General features: G+C 44.9%; 1 protein-coding gene across 1 annotated transcript; it reads right to left on the bottom strand.

Moving 5' to 3' along the window:
• Nucleotides 1-1,284: 1,284 nt before the first annotated feature.
• On the bottom strand, nucleotides 1,285-23,194 carry EIF4EBP2 (eukaryotic translation initiation factor 4E binding protein 2). The gene is made up of 3 exons (XM_083441480.1): nucleotides 22,593-23,194; nucleotides 12,078-12,254; nucleotides 1,285-9,481 (listed from the first exon to the last, which is right to left on the bottom strand). The coding sequence occupies exons 1-3, from the start codon at nucleotides 22,744-22,746 to the stop codon at nucleotides 9,450-9,452; spliced, it is 363 nt and encodes a 120-aa protein (XP_083297606.1). The 5' UTR covers nucleotides 22,747-23,194; the 3' UTR covers nucleotides 1,285-9,449.
• Between the last annotated feature and the right edge of the window lie 481 nt (nucleotides 23,195-23,675).

The raw sequence follows: 23,675 nt of genomic DNA, 5'->3' as shown, positions 1-23,675 counted from the left end.
CTTGTTCCAGGGTGGTTAAAGCCCAGGAGAAAAGCCCACCTGCACTAAGTGGGGGATGCATTGCAACATTCTGTTGCAGGTCCTCACATGAGCTAAACTGAAAACAAGTTCCCAAAACGTACATAAAGCAAACCATCCTGTGTCCTCTCTAGAAGACAGCTCTGTGAACCACACCCTTCTCCTCTTCCCAACCTAGACATGCCACCCCAGCGCCACTGGTTTCCTTGAATCTCCTCCCAATCCCAGTCAGGCAAAAGCAGGACTTTTGCTCTGCATTCCCCACTTCCTCAGAATCCCAGGGCTTCATGAAGCTAAATTTGAGGGTGTCAGTATTGAGAGGCAGCCAACTGCTGTTCATTAGTCCGCCAGTTTTTGCAAGACTCATACTTTTGAGGCAGATATCACACTTCTCTAATTGAAAGACTGGCCCTAGGTAACACTTTTCATTGAAAACAGTTTCTGCTTATGAATGGCTGTAGCCAAGTAAGAGCATCACTCCAATGCCATATGTAAACATTCAGTAGACTGTAAATATTATAACTGGGAGCTGGTATATGGACTGTGGATACCAGAAGTTATTACATTCTGAAGCTAATCGAGTGTGGACCTGACCACTAATTTGAGAGACCACTGGGAACTCCATGTAAGAGCAGGGTATCTTGTTCAATAAATCAGCATTAAAATTCATCTATATTGTTACTCTTGATAGGTAAAAATTATGCAGGAAATCATCCTCATGTTCCTGAAAGAAGAAACGGGAATAAATGAGCAAACTTTTATGGCAATGACGATGGAGATGTCTTTGTTTTGGTGAAGAGGGATGGACTTCCTCCTAAAACAAGATCTAAATGTTCTGATCCAGATTTAGGTTCACAAGAAAATATCCAAGAAAATACAAGCCATTGATTACTGGTATTCTTCTCCCATCTGTTGGGAAAAAAACAGGTTCTCAAAGTGAATGGCCTATTGCATTATTCAGTACTACCAGTTGTAACATAATAGTTAAAGGTAAGGTCAGCCTATCTAGCAAGGACTTTGTGATGATCAACAAAATGATGGATGTTGAAGGTCTCTTGGTAATTATTATATGCTATGCTATATAATATGCTATATAATATTATATGCTATATAGTAATTCACTACAAATCCAATTATTGTCCATTATTCTTTATTTCTATCGAGTTTTATTTCTTCAAGGAGAAATGTGCTCAGCTCTGGCTTTTGCTATCCTCAACCCCATGTTTTCTTACTGATTCAATATGGAAAAACACGCAACACTGCAGCTTGATATAATCAAGATCTTTATTGATCTCATGGTAACAGCAACCATTGGTGAGAGTGTTTTCCCTAAACACCTGTTTCAGTAAAAACCAGATTTGTACAGAAGTAGCCCAAGGATTGTTCAGACGACTTCTGTTTTCTTTTAAACCAGGATTACATTTAGACAAAGACAGAATATGGAGGGTGAGGAAGGATGTGTTCAGTAAATAGGAAGGAGACAGGTATAACCAATTAAAAAAAAAATGTGTCAGAGACATTCAGTAATTTTATTGGCAGCAGCCTCCACACTTTTCCCGAGGAGGCCACAAAAACCCAGAAAACAAGCTGCCCCACAAATGTTAATAATTCTTCTCCTGTCTAAGGTGAAGAAAGGCACACTGGATTACCATCCTGCAGAGATGCAGATTGACATGAGAGAGGGAGATTGCAAGAGGAGGAAGGGAAGTCCTGTTGTGTTCTTGATGTAAACACAGACCAAGATGCTGATGAAATCTTCCACATCTTATTTGACTCGCACACATACTTTTTATACCTGGTTCCTGCTGCATTTGCATTTTGGGATCAAGATAAATTATCCTTGGATGTTGTAAAGCTGGTTTTGTGAAATATGTGCTCTGCTAAACCAGGTATTCCCTATGATCAGCCCTAAGTAAAATTTCTCCCTGCATTAAAAGGATCAACACAGTTCTTTATTTCTCTAAAAATTCATATATATATATATCTATATATATTTATATATATTTGTGTGTGTGTATAAGCATCCACCCACATACATATTTAATTTTTGCACTCACCCTTTCTCCACACAATAGATTTATAATTTTCCACAGTTACCCAATTTTGCTGATGACTATCAAAAGCCAATCTTTCAACCTCTCAAGCTTTCTGTGCAGCATAACGTCAGGATGAAGGAGACAAAAAGAAAAGAAAAAGGCAAGCAGATCAATGCCACACAGAATGTGCATAAGGAGCAGCTAATTTCTGTAAATCCATTTTATGAACTGTTGCGATCAAGTTTATGTCGCAGGGGCATAAACAAAGTTTACTTCTTAAAATGCCTATCAAGGTTTCCTATACGAACTCTTTTACCATTATGAACAATTACGGAAATGCAGAAAGGACTATTCTCCCAGCCCAAGGAGAGAAAGAAAAATTGAGTTAAAACTCATTGCTACATCAATCAGCCAAGTACATTTAGAGAGAAATAAAATTAGCACAAATGAAATGAAAAAAAAAAAGGAGTGAAACATCTCTTCATCTTTGACGCCAAAATATCCCAAGTAGAAAACTACTCCAGAATGTTTTAGCACAGTCCTGAGACCCAAAGTGAAATACTGAATATAATCAATGGCTAACTATACTAGTGGAAATAAAACAATCTATTGAAATTTCAAGGACAGTATCATCAATGGTTGAGAGGCACCGGAAATTGCAAAGGGCATTCAATGGCAGCAGGTACCCAAGGCTGACATTAGAATGTCACTCCCCGGTGTGAAATTGGTGCTGGTTGCTTGAAGGGATCTAGGACAAGAAATGGCCTACTGATGTGAAATCTCAAACCTTCCATGGGTCTCTTAAGGAAACTAGCAGTGCCTTAGTTGATTTACAATGGTAAATCCCACCGGCAACTTACATCCTATGTACACAACCAAATACCATAGAATGTGACTCTTATAAAGTAATAGTGACTGTGATTTTTAATTGGGGTCTGGAAACATTTTTCATTGGTGGAAATACTTGTACAACTTGATACAACGCTGTGCTAGTGATCTTTGGTGACAGTACGAAGAACTCCACCACCGATTTGGCCAACTTTTCCAAATGTGGTTTCTGTTCAAAGTCAATAAACGTGGTACTCCAGCATAACACAGAACAGATTCCAAGGCCACATTTAAGCATCCATTATGTTGCTGTTAGTTCAGTACGCTAAAGGTGTTGCTAATACAACAGAAGTAAGTCACAGTAGAAGTTAAGTACTTGAGTATCTTCAATTCTAGTCTATGTCACAAAAACTGGTGATCTGTATGAGTCGGTGAGCTACCTATCAGGATACTTATCATGGGGGAAATTAAGCAAAAGTGTAACTACATATTCCTGATAAGACTCCTGATTCCAGACCATCACAATCATCCCCCTTTAAAATGAAATACTGACTCGGTTCCCAATCTTTCTACTCCACTCGACTCATCTGCACCAAACCCTTGGTTGCGAGAGCCAGCTGTGGTTCCCCAATACAAAGGTGTAGGAACGAAAGGCTTACTAAAGTGACAATTCTTGAGGGCTGTAAGGGTTCTTACAGGTATCGCAAGCCCTAATGTCCAATTTTAGCTAAGGGCCAACAAAAGTGCTCTTTGAAAACCTGGGATCTGACTTGTTATTGCAACAAGAAACTCACGATGCAAGATTTAATGTAGAAACAAGGACAGCCAGGTGTTGGAGCTTGAATACTCTTGTATAGGTAAGGAAGGGCGTTGGAAACATAAGGCATAGTAGAGGCTCAGGTTTTCCTTTCAGCGGCAGTTATGTCAGAAAGCTGGAAGTTTAGAAGCCAAGTTGAAGCAGAAAACTGCCTACTCCAACCACAGGTTTCAGCCAATGTATGAACTACATTTACCATTTCTTTTTTTGCATGGCGTTTTGTACATGTTCTCGGTTATCTCAGAATGAAGGCACACCCAAAACGCATGTTATCTAGGTATTTCTGGCAACATGCCCCCAAATCATATACCACTGTGCCATGTCATTGGGTTTCTTTTTCAGTGGTGGTTCCCCCCTGCCCCACATCAGATGTCTCGTCGCAATGTTTGAAGCCACAATTTGCTTCCTTACCACACTAGGCGATAAGGGCAGCTATATTCCTTCTTCCAGGGTAGCCTCATAATTCCCAATCTTCCAATACTGTATTAGCTAGTGGCCCTAATGTACTTTAATCAAAGGCATAGTAAAAAGTATCCTACAATTTCAGCACTAATGGGGTTGTGGGGGGGGGGGGATGTTTGCAAGTGGGGTAAGCAAGAGATACAGTTCATGCTACAACTCTCTTTGGCTTTTTGCACACAATGTCTGGGCTCAGACACAACTGCGATGTCCCTTTACTGCAAGATTGCCTGGCCATCCAGTTTGGGAGGCAAAGCACATTTCTGGCCTCCAGAACAGCCACAGAATACAGACATTGGCCATCCCTGACTCATCACTTACTGGTGTGAATAAAGACAAGCTAATACAGACTGATCAATAAGGCTGTCAAGTGATTAAATAAATCTTAGCTGATGGTTAAGTTTTCGTCAGGTAACTAATTAAAACTGCATGTATTTGCATATACAATAGCTTAAAAAAAACCCCATACCAAATAAAGGGTAACATTGCCTTAAAAGATATATTACCCATTTTCTCTCACAAATGGAGGGGCTGCTCTAAAATGGGTGTTTTCACTGCAATTTGTAGAAGTACTTGTATTAAAGTTTATTTTTTCAATCTACTGTTCCTTTTTTCTGCTGACCAAAATGTTTGATAGACTAAATATTGCAGCCCTGTTAATCTAAAGATTGATAGACTAAATATTGCAGCCCTGGTAATCTAAAATGACTGGTATAGATCAGAGTTGTCGCAACAGCACTTGGGAGTCTCAGCCAGCCAAAGATGCTTTTAAAAAGCAAGATAAAATGAAATCTAAACACCCACCATATAGCTTTGGTGGTGACATCGTGAGGAAGACACAATATAAGAAATTGCAGTTTTGAGTTTGTGGGGGTAAAAATACTAACTTGCTGTCGGGTTCTTTTTTGTTAACTTTTTACTCACTCAGCCATCAAGTAGAAATCTTTCAAGTAACATCATTACAGCATAAAAGCCAGCAGCAAACATAATTTTAAGTGACTGCCGAGGGTTAAACACCATTCCTCAGTGCAGTTGCAGAAAACTGCACTGTTGTTGTTTTTAAAAACAAGTGCAACTTTCCATCTTAGTATCTTGGAATCAGGATTAATAGTAATGGGAAAGGGCAAGTTCGGAGTGCCTGTGTGTTCTGTCGTCTTAAAATGGCAAGCCACTGAATATGTATTTGTGATTGTTCAGTCAACACAACTTATAACCTGATGGGGAATCGGTTTGATCTCTTGCATAAACCGGAGCACCACTTGGAAGCACAGGATGCAGCAAGAAGACTGTACAGAGAACTGCAATTGCACAGGCGTTTAAAGGACTCTCCCCCCTCCTTCAAACTAGAGAGCCAGAACTATAAAGGCTGCTGTGTAGGCTTAGTGTTCAGTTGGCTCGGCTCAGCACTGCTGTATGCTAGAGAAGTGATGGGCGCAGCTGGCAGCCCAGGGCCCTTTCATATAGCTCCCCCAATCCTTATGCTGTGTTATCTCAGCCCTTTTCTTCAGCATGGAGCAGAGTCACAGGCAAAGGGCTTTCTGCCATCTCCCCAGAAAAGAGTTCTCTCCTTGGGCAGCTTGGCTACTCACTCCCCTGGGCAGGCCAAGACACAGGCAAAAAGGGACTGGGCAACTGAAATGCACAAGGGGGATAAACCTCCGGTGCAGAGGAAAGGCACCAAGGAGCCCTTAGCCCATTCAACTCTCAGAGCAACTGTTGCTGGCCCTTCAACCATTGTTCCATCAAAATGATGCTCTCTTAAAAACTAAGTTGTTCGCCATAGAGAAATAATCCAGGGGATGCTATCAACCTTTCTTCTTTCATGGCCACGACTGAATCACCTGGCTGGGTATTAAAATAAATGTAAGATTTATTGGTTTCTTTGTGGCACTCATGCCCGGGGTTGGTTTTTTGGGGGGAGTGCCTTACAAATATCTACCAATTTATCCTCACAACAACACTGTGAGGTAGGAGTCTATTGTCCCCATCTTAACAAGTGGGGAATTGAGGCACAAAGAGACTTGCCTGGAGACATGCTGGAAACTTGCTGCAGAACAAGAAAGAGAAATGTGATCACCTACACTGAACTATTCAAATAGCCTTTCTTTCCTTATCTTTGTCCAAAAGATCACAGAGGCAACAGCAGCAGCAGCAGCAACAACAACTAAACTGATTGTGACACATAGAAAGCCCTGATGCATTTCATGCTAAGAGATATACTTTCTGTTATGAGGTGGAAGGAATGGTACTACCAAATGTCTTTCGTAGTATGTAACCCCTTGGAGATTTGGGAGAGTGTGCAAGTTTGAAGCCATTCCTTTAGTCCAAGAGAGTTTCTGAAAAATACTATTAGAAAAGTGGCTGTCAGCAACACCTAAAGTACAGCCCTTCTCCTCCTCTTCCTCCATCTCACCAATTAACAGCGCATTCCTAACAATGTCAACCCTGAAGTCCTACTGAATTCAACAGGGCTTACTCCCAGGTAAATGGGGTTACGACTGCAGCCTAAATTGGCTTAGGTCATAGACAAATCCGAGTTCCACTACTGTCAGCACTGCAGAGCAAACGGTCTCTGTTCTGCCTCATCAACAGAAAAGCCGACGAGGTTCCAGAAACAACTGCTGGCAATTATGCAAGAGGAAGGATGGAAATTCAACTGTGCCCTGACTCTGGGCTGGACTTAATAGTGCACTTCAGAACTACCCTGACCAAAAACAAAGCAAAATCAGGAAGTTTTGCAACGCGGCTAAAGAGCATCCCCTCTGCTTATCACAGCTTAGTTCACTTTTGCACCACCACCACTTTTAAGGGGCAGTGTTGCCTTCTCCAGAAACATTGCAAGCAGAGCCTATTCCTGAGAGATCAACAGTTACAAAGCAATTTTGCTCCTATATTCACATTTTAGTGCAGGCAAAAAAGAAAAAAAAAAGTTACTAAACCCTCCCTTTTAAATCACAAGAAAAGATCTTTGCCAATTTATAGAAGAGATGTTGGGGCAGAATTCTATTCCAAGGGATGAGTTCATGTGTTGGAAGTTTTCTCTGTTACCAATGCCTATTCATTTGTGTTCAGCTTAACTCCCAGGACCGATTCAGAAGTTACAAGTATAGCGTGGCTGCCACTTTCCCTGAGGCTGGGGTACCGTGCTACAACTACCAAGCTACAACCGAATGAAATCCTTTGGGGGAAATTGCCACATCACACTGTGACATCCACTGTGGACCATACGATCCATTCATCCCATTTGCAAACACTACCAGAGCAGGATGAGATCCTGCCCCAGGAAAAAGAGGCCGCCACGGCATACTGATACCCAGTGCTTTTTTTCTTTAAAAAAATGTTTAGGGGTACTCTCATTTTCCTACTCATATTGAAATACTGCTCATCAATGAGGCCAAACTTAGATTCACAAAATGTTTAGGGGTATGCGTTCACCTGCGTCATCGTCCCCCCCAGAAAAAAAGCACTGATTATACCATATGAACCGCTGCGACCATCAACCGCTTAGTACCTGGGAGAAGGCTGACATCTAAGCAAAGGAACTTTAGCAGCTGTCTTCTTGAACACGCTTTTTGTGTGTTCCAAGCTGGACTTACTTCCAAGTAAACATGCACAGGAATGTGATGTAAATCAACCTACCAGCTGTGCATATTAAGAAAAATTGTTTGCAGGGAGGGAAACCTAACATACCTGGCATATGATGCATGCCATGTTTCATAAGCAGCATCATATTCAAAACATTCCTACCTGTTATGTCTCTTCGGCTGCCTCCATGTAGGTTCTGCTAGGTACTCACACTAAAAATAGTCAGATTAAAAAAGGTTTGTTTTACTCGAGAAAATTGGTTTTAATGGATCGATCTAGCCAATTAAACGTGACAAAATATTGCAGCCTTAGGGAGATGCATTTTTACACAGTTCAAGTTATCAGCTAGCACCGCAACCAAGGCATGAACTCATCCACTCTCACAAAGTAGCCTGACTGCCTTATAATTCCCATGATGAGTGGGCTCTCTGCCTTTCAAGCCCAGGCAAGCAGTTCACCCATAAGAATCGAATGAAGTTGGGCCATCAGCAACTAAAGGGTACCTTGCTCACCCAGCTGATTTAGTAATGTGTGAATTCAGGAAATGTGCAAGAAGATGGGTGAACAGGATCACAGCTGGGTGGTTTTGCTCCAATAGGCTTACTAACTTTTTGATTGCCCGCCACCCCAAGTCACGAAATCAGAATGGCATATTCCAACAGCCCATTAAGTAAATCTTAGGGTGTCCCAAGCCTATGCAAGAGCACTAGACTCTTGCGAAGCCTATTCTAGTCAAGCACAGCCAGGGTGTTTCAATGAATCCTTTTGGCACAATAGTAGACTTGGAAAGAATCCGGCAGATGTTAACAGCAGCAAAAATGGGAAGAGTAGACTTGAAGACAAACAGTCCAGAGGACCATCAAGTATGGTATTAAGTCAGAACGAAATGTGGTTCTCCTTTAACACTGATGGGTTCAAATTAGGAAGCTGAAGAGAGAAGGGTTGTTTTTTTTTGAAATGGGGAGTTTCTAGCAGGCACTAGGAGGAAATATGATTTGAGTGGTGGCTCTTTCTAGGTTTCCCACCTGTTCTTCGGAACAGGATGGGAACTTATAATTTGGAAAGGCGTCACAGCAAAGCCCTTGTACAAGACAGAACCCCACCAAGTGCCGAGAAACACTAATTAGTAAGGAGATGCGGAAGTATCCGAGTGAGTGCACTGCACACACAAATGAAAGATACACAGAAACAGGTTACCAAATGGGATTAAATTGACAGCAGTTAAGGAGAACAACGGCAGTGTTGTGTCCCTTCAAGCATATATCCACCCCTTCCGTGGCCCCTTTTTTGTGGTGTTGTTGTGGTTTGCAATAATTATCCAAATGCTGATGGAGGCCAAGTTCTCGCATGTGCATGATTTGAGAAGTTGTCTCTAAAGTGCGAGAAGCCAAGGGACACTCCTTAGCTCTATAAATTTATCATGGGTTTCCATTCAGTCACAAACCAGGGATATGAAAGGGTTAAAAACGAAAAGTGGGGGGGGGGAGCAAAGGAGGAGGGGTGAAGCATTGCATGGCTAATGGGAATCGAGGGGAATGGGGTAAATAGTCCTCTTATCCTTTGGCACTTCAAAAGCTGAAGTGAAGATTCCAGTGGAAAACAGCTTCTTCTTCTTCCATCCTTCAGTTGTTGATCCTGTTGGCCAAATCAGATGTGCACAGGTGATCAGGAGTTGCTGTCTCCCCATGGTTGCCCCTCATGGAAGATCAGATGTCCATCTCAAACTGAGCATCATCACCTGGTTGAAGGACAAGAGGACGCAAGTCAGTATGGGGTGGGTTGAGGAAGCATCACACATGTACAGTTTTAAGTGTCCTCCTAAGAGGCACGGTCAGGGACGCGGGTGGCGCTGTGGGTAAAAGCCTCAGCGCCTAGGGCTTGCCAATCGAAAGGTCGGTGGTTCGAATCCCCGTGGCGGGGTGCGCTCCCGTCGTTCGGTCCCAGCGCCTGCCAACCTAGCAGTTCGAAAGCACTCCCGGGTGCAGGTAGATAAATAGGGACCGCTTACTAGCGGGAAGGTAAACGGCGTTTCCGTGTGCAGCTTTGGCTTGCCAGAGCAGCTTCGTCACGCTGGCCACGTGACCCAGAAGTGTCTGTGGACAGCGCTGGCCCCCGGCCTATAGAGTGAGATGGGTGCACAACCCTAGAGTCTGTCAAGACTGGCCCGTACGGGCAGGGGTACCTTTACCTTAAGAGGCACGGTGAGTTTCTCTGTCAGCCCTCCATGACATTTGAGGCAGGCCTCATGAATACATATAGGAGACAGGGGGGTGTGCTGTTCAGATTGTCGTTGTGGGGTGCACACGCGTGCACGAGTGCAATAAAAAATAAAACGAAATTCCTTCGAAGTAGGAAAACAGCACAGCAGAAAGGATTGGTCTGGAATCGTTTCCAGATAGAGTATGAAGCTGCTGGTGTTTATATATGCATGTATAAAATTCATAATGTGGAGCAAAACTCCACATTTTGTCACTTTTATTTACACACAGAGAGAGAAAGAGAGAGAGAGAATTTAAAAAATACAAAAAAACCCCAACAATCCATACAAGTCTGTATATACTTTTTGTATACTGAAGTGATAAAATTTATTCTACATCCTCAAGATTGTGCTACTTCATTCTAATGAAGCGATGAGGAAAATGTGGCCCTGTGGACGTTTCTGGACCACAACTAACCACTGGCCATGCTGGCAGAGGCTGATGGGAGTTGTAGTCCATCAACGTATAGTAGGCCTAAAGTTGCCTTAACTTTACAAGGCTTTTCTCCCAGGGATGGGGAATACTATTTGTTTTAGTTCATTCATTGCAAAAAAGAAAAAAGCGTATCACTTACATACTTTTATCCCCCCCCCCCTTGCTTGAAATAACGTGTGTTTCTCTTTTGTGATTGGTGGTCAAACCCTCCTTTTTATTTTTTATCTTGGCTCCAATTTCCATCCCATGAACCCTAGCCACCATAGCCAATGATCATGGATGATGAAAGTTGTAGTCCAACAACTTCAGGAGGGCTGCAGTTTGACAATCCCTTTTCCAGGCGCCAAGTGAAGACCTTTCTATTTCCCAAGACTAGTCAGCCAAGTTGCTTTTTATTCTTTGCTTCTGCTGTCCTATTTTTAGATGTCTGCTGTTTACCAGTTTGTTTGATCTGATTTTGTGTTAATTATTGTTATCATCACTGAAGCAGGGGGCATAACTTTAAGTATATACTGTACTTTTCCGTGTATAAGACAACTTTTTTTTTCATGTAAAAATCATGCTTAAAATGGGGGTCGTCTTATACATGGGTAGTGTATAGGGTGGGCGTTAGATTGGTTGCTGCCGTGGCTGTCAGCAACTATTGTGCGTGTTTCTGGTTGCTATGTCAATGGGTGCTGTTGATTGACTGATGTTGCGGCAAGTGTGCAGACAATTGGTAGCTTCTGCCAGTGAGGGGACAGACAAGAGGTGGAAAAAAAGCTCAACAGCTCTGTGCCATCTCCTCCCATTTTCTGAAACTGGGTCCCTCAAAATAGGGGGCGTCTTATACACGGGAAAATACGGTATACAGTACATACGTATAGCATGCTCTATATTTGTTTCTGGAGTGAACTTGATCACTATCTTCCTGATTATCATATGCCTGTACATCACAAAATCTACACATTTATTACCCTATTTAAATACAAATACCAGTAACTCATGTTTGGGACCAGTCAAATCATATATTAAAATGCATGCCAGATGCCACTTGCCTCATTTTCCCCACTATAGGTTTGCTGTCCAACTCCCATTTAGCCTAAATATATGCTTGCAGCCAACAGTCCTAATGGATGGCTTGAAATCTAGCTCTCCTAATGGATATTTCATGCTCCAGATAGTCTATGTGAGCAAGTTATGTTATCAAAACCACACGGGGGTGGGGAGGTGGAGATCGTGTCAGGAAGTGGGGATTGTGCGACCTACAACCTCATACGTCTGGACTTGAATTTTCACCACACCATCCGAAATCCAAGACAACCTTCAGGTAATTCACCAGTGTTAAATAGTTATGACAGAACAGGAGGCAGTTTCCTGTTTGTCAATCAACTTATGCTTTTACAGAGTTTTTAATAGCCTAAGGGCGATAATTCAGCATATGAGCAACCCACACAAGATCAGTGCAACGGTTCATTGAGTCTGCGCTCCATACGCAGAGGCTCCTTAACGACAAAGAAAAGCACTATATCCCACAACTTTGAAATAAAAAGATATATGCTGCACTGAGGAAAGAAATGACATGATTTTGAAGCAAAACTTTACGAAACCCTAAAAGTCGATCATGGAAAAGTTATACAACAAAATGTGCCATGCTCTTACCAATTATAGGCTTCCCGTCATGATTGTTCAGATTGTTTACTTCCACTTTGGAATCCTCAGTCATTGCACCAGGGCTGGTAACTCCTGGGATATTTGGAAGGTGGCAAGGAGGAGTCTGAGCCATGGGAGAATTCCGGCGATCTAACAGAAACTTGCGGTCATAGATGATTCGGGTACCTGGGGGCGGAGGAAGAAGATAATTGGCCTATCAGAATCATTTTCCAATAGATGAGGTTACAAACAATACTCATATAATAACTCAAGTAAGGCCCAAGTCTTTATATACCATAGATTCCTGCATATTAGGCAACTGGGTGTATAAGACGACCCCCCAAATTGGCAGCTGCCAATCTGGGGGGTCGACTTATACGCCCAATCTTATACAGGACAGCTTCGCTGGGCAGCGGGCTCTGTGCCGGGAGGAAGCTGCCTGGTGAAGATGCCAAGCGATGCTAAGCCGGCTTGGCATCGCTGGGCAGCTTCCTCCTGGTGCGGAGCCTGCCGCCCACTGTCGCTGCCCAGCGAACCCATACCTGGTGTATAAGACGACCCCCGACTTTTTAGAGGATTTTCCAGGGTTAAAAAGTCGTCTTATATGCCGGAATCTATGGTAAGGTCATCAGTTTGCTAATTAATTTGCTGCAAATAATAAACTTATTTACAAGGGAATAAATCCCAATGAATAGGGCTGCCATACATCCAGAATTGACGTCGGGGTGAGGGGATTTCCGAAAGGTAGTGCTTTGTTCTAGATCTTAGGCATTTCAATTGAAAAATCATGTTTATTGTAAAACAACTCGGGGGTTCATCTAAAGAAAGCTCAACAACTTTCGGGCTAGCCTAGTTTTTACTTTTTGAAATATGGGAACCCTACCATTGAACGAACTAGGGCTTAAATCTGAGTGGACAAGTAGACAAGTAGAATCAATAGACTGCCATTTTCACGCTGTGTGGGTATGGCTCTTTATTTTCTTTTTAAAGAAACAGCATTCACTGACTATGATGCATGGATGTCAATTTCCTAGGAGAGATGAAACCCAGTTTTCACATCTATATATTCTAAAGGTGACACATCTGCCTACACGTGTAGCATGTAGATATAGATGGGGACTCCTCATGCTGCTTCCCTGCAGTCCTGTTAAAGGTGCATGTGGTTTTCACATCAGTTCAACAGGAAGGGATGCTGGGAGGCAATGTGCCTTGGAATACCAGGTGCCGAGGGCAACACAACAGGGGAAGAGACTTGCTTTAATGCCCTGCCTGTGGTTTCTTGATAGTTTCAGACATCGACCACTGAGAGAAACAGCACGCTGGACTCAATAGACTTTGGTCTCAAATCCAGCAGGGTTCATGTTCTAATCTGAGATGCCTGGCTAGCTTAGTTGGTTAGAGCATGGTGCTGATAGCACAAAGGTCGCAGGTTCGATCCCCAAATAGGACAGCTGAATATTGCAGGCAGTTGGACTAGATGATCCTCAGGGTCCCTTCCAACTCTATAATTCTATGAATACAAGGAGAAAACAGAGAAGTTTGTGTCTCTGACCAGGGTTTGAATTTAGCAGGGTGCCAGACGCATTTTGCTCCATTTGTGAGCAATTCAAAAAGTCTAGCTGCTATTTTTTGCATCTGGTTGACACTCAAAGATACATAATATGCTAAGGAGTTTAACAATAAAGAGTAGAGTGTTTTGAAAACCGAAGTATGGTACCAATATTTTCATTGTAAACACCAAATTAAACATGCACTGACCATGTCTGCTAAAAATGTGGTAATAACAATGTGTCATGTGAATTACGTATTAATTCATGCTTATCAAAAGAATAAATAGTGCTGCCGACATCCCCCCTCCCCCAAAGTAGCGACCAAACATTCTGTTTTGGCGCCCACAACCCAGGTCCCGGGAGCCATTTGGCTCCTAGTTTTCTATCCCAGTTTCTAACACTGTCTCTGACAACATGTCACATAACAACAAAACTCTGGTGACTGTATATTTACAGGAAATGCTCGTGGCCAACCAAACAAGCTGTTCTTCTCTGTCACCACAGAGCTCCTTTCGGAAGGCAATATTATGAACTCTGCTTCATTTCACACTAAGAGCAGAGCTGTAATCTGAACAGCAGTACTGTATACAGTGGTGCCTCGCAAGACGGAATTAATTTGTTCTGCGAGTTTTTTCGTCTTGTGAATTTTTTCGTCTTGCGAAGCACCACTGTGCATTGATGGTTTCCCATAGGAATGCATTGACGGTTTTTAAAAAAAGGCGCAAGACGTTTTCGTCTTGCGAAGCAAGCCCATAGGGAAATTCGTCTTGCAAAGCAACTCGAAAAATGAAAAACTCTTTTGTCTTATGAGTTTTTCGTCTTGCGAGGCATTCGTCTTGCGAGGTACCACTGTAGTTTAAACAGCAGTTATCTGGTTGTTTGGTTTGAATGAAACCCTAGAGGCACCAGTCTGGAATTAATTCCATCTCTGTATGCAAAATGGAGAAAAGTGAGGCAAGGCTGAACACTTCAGAAACAGGAGGAGACTTTTAAAAACTTAACAGGGAGGAAGGGAAGCACATGGAACACACTTCTATTCCAACCCACCCACTCTCCATATCTGGTCACACTTCTTAAATCCCATCTTCATCATTTGGCTAAATTCCTGTGATCTGACCATCCCTCCCATTAGGGTTGCTTTGTTTTTGTGGAGCTATACAACTGAGCCTCCAGTTTCCTTTTGCAGTCAGTAAACAAAATGGCTTGAGTGGCTGCAGAAGTACTACAAACAACCAAACTGTGTCTTTTACTGTGGCTTGGGCCCAACACAGGTAAGCAACTGCTTCCTCCCTTACGATGAATCATGCTCCACTAAGATTAGGAGAGCGAAACCCTTATAAGAGCACCGTTTGTGCACATTCCTAGGATGCAGAGGTAATACAGAAACTGAACAACCCAGGCTTGTAAACAACCACTCGGCCAAATCAGCTGTGAAAGGTAAGCAATATTTCTAAAGGAACAGCAAAGGAAACATTTGTAAACCAGACAAGAATTGTTCCTCGCACTGCCAACCTTTCCTTCAGGCCACAAATGCTACAAAACTGACTAAAGGTGGGTATTTAAAAGGTACACAGGATCAATGCTTGAGGGATAGCAACTTTTGCAGACCTATTTACAAGATTAAAATAACACGCACAAAATCCTAACAGCTTTTTAATAGGAGAAAATACTGGAAACGTGTAAGTCGTTTCAGTTTAAGAACCTAGAAAGAAGGCACTTGAGGTTTCCAGCAACCACCTGTTGCTGTCGACATTTAGCACATTCCCAGGAACCTATTCTCTCTGCTTGGTAGCCTTTTTTCTGCAGCTCTCCCATTTTTTTTACTCTGCAGTATTTATTCTAAAACCAGCTTACAATAAATCAGAACCCAAAACTCCCCATTTCTGCAAGAGGAAAAGCACAGCAAGTATAAAGGATTACAAGAAAAATTATGCAATTTATACATTTTGTTCCAATTGCTGGACTTGAGCTCAGAGGTTTCTCTGCTGAAGAAGGAGTAAAGGTAAAGGTAAAGGGACCCCTGACCATTAGGTCCAGTCATGGCCGACTCTGGGGTTGCGGCGCTCATCTCACTTTATTGGCTGAGGGAGCCGGCGTACAACTTCCAGGTCGTGTGGCCAGCATGACTAAGCTGCTTCTGACGAACCAGAGCAGTGCACGGAAACGCCGTTTACCTTCCCACCAGAGCGGTACCTATTTATCTACTTGCACTTTGACGTGCTTTCGAACTGCTAGGTTTGCAGGAGCAGGGACCAAGCAACGGGAGCTCACCCCGTTGCGGGGATTCGAACAGCCAACCTTCTGATTGGCAAGTCCTAGGCTCTGTGGTTTAACCCACAGCGCCACCCGCGTCCCCTGAAAAAGGAGGGGCAGGCAAAAGCATGGCCAGGAGATATACCGTATTTTTCGCCCTATAGGACACACTTTCCCCCCTCCAAATATGAAGGGGGAATCTGTGTGTGTCCTATGGGGCGAATACAGGCTTTCGCTGAAGCTTGGAGAGCGAGAGGAGTCGGTGCGCACCGACCCCTCTCGCTCTCCAGGCTTCAGGAAGCTATCAGCAAGCCTGGGGAGCCCGCGGGAGTTCCCGCAGGGCTCCCCACGCTGCGGATAGCAGCCTGCTGCCTGGCGCGCGGGATGCCCTGAAGCAGAGCGCCCCACGCTTCAGGCAAACATCGGCCAGCCCCACAAGCTCGGGGGACAGCGGTGAGGCGCAGCGCCGCCATCCCGCTGTTCCCCGACCTGGTTTTTTTGGGGGGGAAATAAATGAATTTTTTTCTCTTTATCCCCCCCCCCAAAATTAGGTGTGTCCTATGGGACGAAAAATACGGTATCAGCCTTCCAGTAACTTCCATTAAGATGTCTATTCTGTTGCCTTCCAAAGTTGCTAGCTGAGCCAGCTCAGTCTTGCAATCCAACACTTCAATCACATTTATCTTGGAAAAGGTACCACTGAGTTCAAGTAGTAGCTTAACATCTGCATAACAGTCATCATTATATGTGAAGGCACTGCAAGTGATGGAATTTAGACGCATAACTTGTCCAAAAAGTCTACTGGAAGGAGAAGGGCCGGCTAATAGGCAGCTCTGTGGGTTCTGTTATGTTCTCTGCTGACAGCAATACAACCAACAGATGCTGCGGTTGACACTGAGGAACGAGGGCGAGTTTCATAGTCATTTTTCTGGTCATTAACCTCATTAAAATACAGATACAAAAAGGAAAGTAAGCAAAGGCATTTGAAACTAAGAGGTGCATGTTAGAAGGGTTAGAAGCACGTATTAGAATAGCTGATCACTTGGAAATACTATTGAAAAAGAAGCTGTTAAATTCTACCCATAAATAAACTGAAGTTATACTCCATAAACTCCCCCCCCCCTGCCCCAGTGTGGTGGCTTTATGAAACTCAAACTTGATATACACAGTATGTGTAAACTGTAGCTTTGAATAAGTAAAATAAAGTACAGGGGTAAAATACCCTACCCCACTATGGTCCAAGATAAGCAATAATACTGGGAGAGAGATGAACAACTCGTTTGCAATGCTGCATTGCAATGTAAGGGTTTTCCTAGCCAAATCTGCCAGCTCACTTATTCCACCATCCCAAACCGAGATCCCAAAAAAGCAGCATAATGCAATTTTGCCCCCGTTTTCATTGTTCATTTCAAATGTCTCACCCATGGGCGGGCTACTTGGCAACAAAAATACTTTGTATCCTGTACCAAAAGAAAAGCCCCTCTTCGTGTTTGAACAACAGAACAAACACAAGACTACAAGCTCAGGGGAACTGAGGTCAACAAGAACCATTCTGATACTGTAGCCTACCTCTCACCCCAAACATGCACACAAAGTTTATTTTTATGTGCTAGCTTATCAGTTTATCTCTGCGCCTGAACAGTCTCGGAACTCTGGGCCCTTGTTCTTGACCGCCTCAAGCAACGCAGGAGTCTGAAACTAAGAAGCATTTGCACACGTATCTTGTGTTTTGCAGCTTTAATCCAGAGGGAATAATGAGCCTGAAGACTACTTTCCCCCTTGAACTTGAAAACAGGGTGGTGAGGCCTATTGTCACCGAGCAAGGATTGCCTGTAGTGATTATAAATTAAAGGTCTTCTTAGCAGCTACATATGGGGAATAGGGGAGAGAAGAAACTACAGTGGTGCCTCGGGTTAAGTACTTAATTCATTCCGGAGGTCCGTACTTAACCTGAAACTGTTCTTAACATGAAGCACCACTTTAGCTAATGGGGCCTCCTGCTGCCGCCTCACCGCCAGAGCCCGATTTCTGTTCTTATCCTGAAGCGAAGTTCTTAACCTGAAGCACTATTTCTGGGTTAGCGGAGTCTGTAACCTGAAGCGTATGTAACCCGAGGTACCACTGTACTGGCACAAGGAACAGTCATTGCCTCTCCAAAGCACAAAGCTAGAAATGCTATTGGAAAACCCTAATGGTTTATATTGATTTTTTTATTACGATTGTGATTATCTAGTGGCAATATTCTTTAGTTCTTGGAAAATAAGCAGGCGACTCGCCTGAATTGGGGACGGACGGACACATACACTGTGGGTTCGAAGTTTTCAGCCCACAAGGCTCCTAAAAGGCCTGCTGAGAGGTTGCTTTTCAAGGCAGGTTTCAGCAGAAGTGTTAATACTTGAACATTCATGTCTCTTTGCTCCTGGAACCCATCTAATCCTCACCCCCCCCCCCCCCGTTGTTGACCTGGGCAACGTTCCAGTGTCCATGGCAGGTAGTAAGGCACACTCAGTGCTTTCAAACGAAACAAAACAAATTCAGAATGAGCATGGAATTTGTCTTCTAACAAAACAGAAGAAACTCTGTATAAGCTGGGGAACCAATCCAAATGTTGCTAAATTTCTGTGTTTTTTGTGCCCCTTCTCAGTTCCTCATGACTGCTGGCACTCCTAAGAAGCAAGCTGATACTTTGTCCTTCTAAGTTCCTTCCCGTTTACACATCTACAGCTACACTCAGGAGTAATATTCAGTTTCTGATGCTTGCTATTTTGCTCCAATTCCTGGAACAGTAGAAGTGGCCTAGCAAAACAAGGCCCCCGGGTTCCAAGAATGAAAATATGAATGTTTGGAGATCGTAGAATCATAGTATCATGCACCTAACATTGTTTTCAAAACCAAATTGCAGTCAGGCCAGCTTGATCTGCAGGCTCTGTCCTTTTTCATGATTATTTCAGTGTAGGAATGACCTAGGCAGATTCAGTAAGATGGGGGTAGGTCAACCAGTTTAGCATGGCTTACCTTTAAAAAAAAAAGGAAGGAAAGAACCCCTTTGTCCAGTAAAGAATTTTAAAATGATAAAGCAAGATATTGTATTTTTATGGATTTCTTACGTCTTTATAGACAAGTGATCCCAAGCATGCACTTTTACTCAAGAATGCAAGTTATCTTGCTGGAACAGAGCAAGGAAAACCTAGCCCAATTTTTCTTACAGAAATCCTCCAAACCAACACTAGAATCTAGTGCAGCCTTACCCAACTCAGTACGCTCCAGATGTTTTGAACTACAACTCCCATCAACCCCAGCCAGCATGGCCAATGGCCAGTTATGATGGGAGCTGTGGTTCAGCAACATCTAGAGGGACAGAAGCTCCCCAAACCTGTTTTAGAGAACAGTAATGTTATAGATGATCTCCCTTGCTCTGCATGAGCTCTACGTGTGCACAAATAAAATCTTACCATTATAACTGAATTAATCACTGGAGGACATTTTGTTCCAAGTGTAGAATATTAAAAGGCTATTTTAGGGAAGTGTATGAACGTGTCACTGATTTTAATTAGTTAAATCTCCAATCACAGCAAATTTGGATCAAAACAGAATAAAATAATTGCAACCTGAAACTTTCTATGCCAGGGATGGGAAACCTCAGGTCAGGAGCGCAGATGCGGCCCCCTACGCCTCTCTACTTAGCTTCTGGGGCTCTCCTCATAGCAACCCCCACTTGGCACCCTCATTTTTGCCTTGCAGGAATGTGCCCTTGAGTTCTGATAATGCTTCTTGCTTGCCTGGAGCAACGATTTGTGGGGGGAGGACGAGTGCATGTTGAAACTAGTACAGTGGTAAAATTTACATTTTTTGCTCCACCCACTTTCACCTCTGGCCTTGCCAAGCAGAGGACTGTGGCTTCTAGAAGGCTGCTGTGAAGGGGGTTGAGATGAGGTTCCCACCACTGTTATATGCATAACACCCCTTCTTCATTCAGCAGGCAGCCTTCGCAGACACACAGGACAGCAAATTAACATGTGTCAAAGAAACAGACGAGTACTGCCCAAAATCACGAGTAATTTGGAATGATTAGATTAAAAGAGGAAAAGCAGAATACACAGGAAGCAATGAGTTCATGAGGGAAATCTACTATTGAAAAAAGGAAAGCTGCAACTCCTTAAGAAGGCCTTCTGAAGGCTCACAGGTAGCCTCGTTCCAAAGAGGCACAATTTTAGCTGCATGCAAAGGTAAAATTAAGCACCTTTTTTAAACCTACAAGCCTGCCAGGACTCACCAAAGTGGGTAGCAGGCAAGGCTGCAATTCTGTGTTATAAAAGTTGGGTGCCTCCCCCTTTCTCTGCCAATTGGTGGCAAAAGCCCATGGGCTTCCAGGCACTCTCCCAGGGTCTGTGTCCCTTTGGAGAATTGAGACATAATGGACTGTTGTAGCTTTAAGAAAGATGGTTTATTCACACCTTCATTCTGCATGGAGGGAGTACAGATCTCACTGCACTGTCATTTCAAGAGAGGCTTGTACACCAGAGAAGTGCAGTCCTGGAGTGCAAGACATCTCTCCCTGTCAGCTTTGCAGCCAGCCTGCCCAAAGATGGATTCCAATCTCTCTTCCTCCTTCTCCTTCCCAGAACCCCTTGCTACCAAGACTCCCTTTTCCTGACATCCCAAACACACAGTTACCCTGGCAACCTTCCAAACCCCTGTCTCTGTTCACACCTCAGGGCAAGGGGGAGAAGGACAGTTGTCTTGCATTGCTAATGGCCCTCAATGGTTTCTTAATGGCCCTAGATTGGCCAGGTAGTTTTGCATAGACTAGCCCAGGAATTCTTCTGCAGTTTCCGTTTCTCCCTTCACATCCCGAATCATCAAAATCCTACCATTTATCAATTTCTAGGGTTTAGGGGGCCCACAATCTATAATGCCTATGTATGCACAAATCAAAGTAGCATGTGTGCATGACATGAATAGCAGCCAAAGGAAGGCATGAAGGATAAATTGGGAAGAGAACAATGGTATGGATTTGGCACAGTGTCACCATTTAGTTTATGAAGAACATTTTGACACCTTAAACATTAAGGCTTAAGGACTTGAAAGATTTATTGTGTCACCTGCTTTTGAGGTCCAGATCCAACTTTGTTAGCTGCAATGATTCTAATGCCATGAAAGCCACATGCCACCATAATTTGCAATTCAGCATTTCAAGCATATATAATGAAAAGAAAGGTGGACAAAGCTGCTAATGCCTGCCTTTTTAAGTGGCTGGAAACTAAACTAAGCTTCAGGCCAAGTCCTAAAGTCTAGGCTACAGAGAAACAGCAGGTTCCAAGCCCTGGACATTGTTTTTGTCTTGTCTTTCAGAAAGAAACAGCTCAGAATGCAGGACCTACTTCCACATTTTTCAGCAATGAGCTTTGGGCTGTGAACCAGGAAAAGTGCAATGCCTACCCAGCTAGGGGTGGGGGGAGGGGAGTGAGAGAAACCCTGCTCTGTTCTGTACATAATCTCAAACCAGCTCTCAACCAGTAAAATGAGGAATCTTGCTTGCCTTGCCTTCATACCTTCGTTCTGCCAGTACAGTATTCAATGCATGTAAAACGCCACAGAATACAGCATTTGTAAATTATTCAGGGTGGAGCAAAGGAGTTTATTTTACTATAGGGCCATGTAGGAGTGGCAGAGACCCTTTATGCCTCTTAAAACATACAAGATCGCAAGGGGCGCTGGCGCCCGAGCCTTTTAAATTTTAAAACAAAGTCATTCAGGAAAGCAGCAGCAAGCTGAATTCCCAGGGACAGGCCTGAACAGAGGAAGCTTCTGCAAAACGTGGCTGGCACAATCCGTATCCCCGGTAGCTCTGCAAAAGGGTTATCCTTTCTTTTGGTCGGGATCCCTCGATCTCCCCCTGTCTTGGGAGGCTGGCCGACCCCTCGGCGGAGCCGGCGCTCCGTCTCCCTGCAGGGGCTGCAGCTGTCGGAGAAATCCCCCGCCCGCCTCGGCGCTCCTCCCCTGCTATTGTGCAACCATCACGGGCTTTTTCCTCGAGGCTCCTGGGCCTTGTTTACAAATAACTGGCCGCCAGCAGCCCCGCGCACCGGGAGCGCGGCCTAGCTAGACCCGGGTCGGCCCAGGAAAGCGGCAAGGCAAACTAACGACGGGAAGAGGGGCGGGGAGACAGGGAGAGAGGGAAGAGCCTCCCCGTTAGCTCTGGGGGCAAACTCCCCCTTCCCCACCATGCTTTGTACACCAAAGCAGCTTCCCCTTTCGAGCAACGAGGGGGAAAGAGAACCACCTCGCCGCCATGCGTCGGGGCGCGCGCCAACACGCGTCTTTCTTGCGGGCGCCCTGCAGACCCGGGCAGAGCAAGGCCCACCGAAGGGGGCTTCCAGCATATGGCCTGGAGACTCAGCGACGTAGCTTCCCAACTTCCTCCTCAATCTTATTAAGGGTGGGGGGGGGGAGAGAGAGAAAATTACACGCCCACCCCGCCGCTACATTTATGATTGACGGCCTCGCCTCTGGAGGCCTCGTCCCCCTTTTTAAAGCCTGGCTGGCCATGCTCGCTGGCGCCCCTGCGACGTCTCCTTTTCTTCCTCCCTCCTCCCCGACCTATAGGGCGCCCGCGCCCCCTTTTGCAATGCCCGCGAGCAAATGCACAACGGACAGCTCTCGGCAAGGCCCGTGTGCATCCAGATGAGGAGGCTGATTATTATTACTGCTCTGATGTTACCTCCGGGCGTGGTGGAGAACAGCGTCCCCCCGGGCGTGGTGCAATAGTCATGAGGTAGCTGCGAGGAGTCGTTGATGAGCACCGTCCGGGTGGGAATGGCGCGGCTCTGGCTGTGCTGGTGGCCGCCGCCGCCGCCGCCGCCGGAGGAGGACATCTCCCTTGCTTCTATTGTCCCGGGCTGCGGGGAGGAAGAGACGCGAAGGGGCTGCAAAGGGAAGCGGAGGAGGAGGAGGAAGGGGGCGGCGGTGGAGCAAATGCACACAAACACACACACACGGAAGGAAAGCGGGAGGAGGAGGTGGTGGGGGCGGCGGCGCTGCTGCGCTTCCTCCGCGGACGAGGCTCGCTCCGGCTGCGGGGCGCTTCTTGTCCTCCGTCCACCGCCTCCACCGCCACCTTCTCCCTCGGCCTCCGCCAGCAGCAGGAAACGAGGGGGCCGCCAGGGGAGGCGGGGACACGCGGCGGCGGAGGAGTGGCCGGGTGGGAGGGCCGTGCTGGCTGTTGCTGCTGCTTCAGGCAGGAGCGGCGTGTCAGGGGACGGAGCGGTTGCTTGGGCGTGCAAAAAAGCCTTAGCGGGCTTTCCTCCCGTGTAAACACAACGCCTGGCGTCGGAGCGAGAGGGTCGGGCTCCGCTCGGGCTGTTTTCTTCGCCTCCCAGGCCGCGCCGGGGGCAGGAAGGCGAAGCTGGCCTCGTGCTCTGGAGCCACGGGCAAGCCCTGCTGGAACGAGGATCTGCGATTGCTTCTGTTATATTTCCCCCTTTTTTGTTTTGTGATGGCTCTGTACTCCAACCTGTTGTTGATCGTATCTTTTCTCTCCGTGAATGTGTCAAATGCTTCTGTAACTGAAAATCAATAAACCAAAAAAGAAAACCGAAGATCTCGTTTACATTTTTTGATACTGCGCACAACTGCTGGATGAATTCAGGCATAGGAGCAAAGTCCTAGGGGCTGAGGGCCCTTCAGAGGCCCCCCCCCCCAATATTTGAGGGGGTCGAGTCGCCCCCCAAAAGTTGCTGGGCATTGCCATTCAGATGGTGTGCATATGCCACATTTTCTGCGTGATTATGTAGGGTGGGGCTTA

Source organism: Podarcis tiliguerta (assembly GCF_965153285.1).
Source record: "Podarcis tiliguerta genome assembly, chromosome: 5".
NCBI lineage: Eukaryota > Metazoa > Chordata > Lepidosauria > Squamata > Lacertidae > Podarcis > Podarcis tiliguerta.
Note: the sequence above shows the minus strand (reverse complement) of the source record. Positions and strands in the feature narration are given on the sequence as shown.

Excerpts from the sequence above, each read along its gene's own strand:
- EIF4EBP2 (XM_083441480.1), bottom strand. The coding sequence starts at position 22,746 with ATGTCCTCCTCCGGCGGCGGCGGCGGCGGCGGCCACCAGCACAGCCAG. Across the intron at positions 12,255-22,592 it reads GTTCTCCACCACGCCCGGAG|GTACCCGAATCATCTATGAC; the intron begins GTAACATCAGAG and ends CTCCGCCCCCAG. Across the intron at positions 9,482-12,077 it reads TGACGGGAAGCCTATAATTG|GTGATGATGCTCAGTTTGAG; the intron begins GTAAGAGCATGG and ends TCCTTCAACCAG.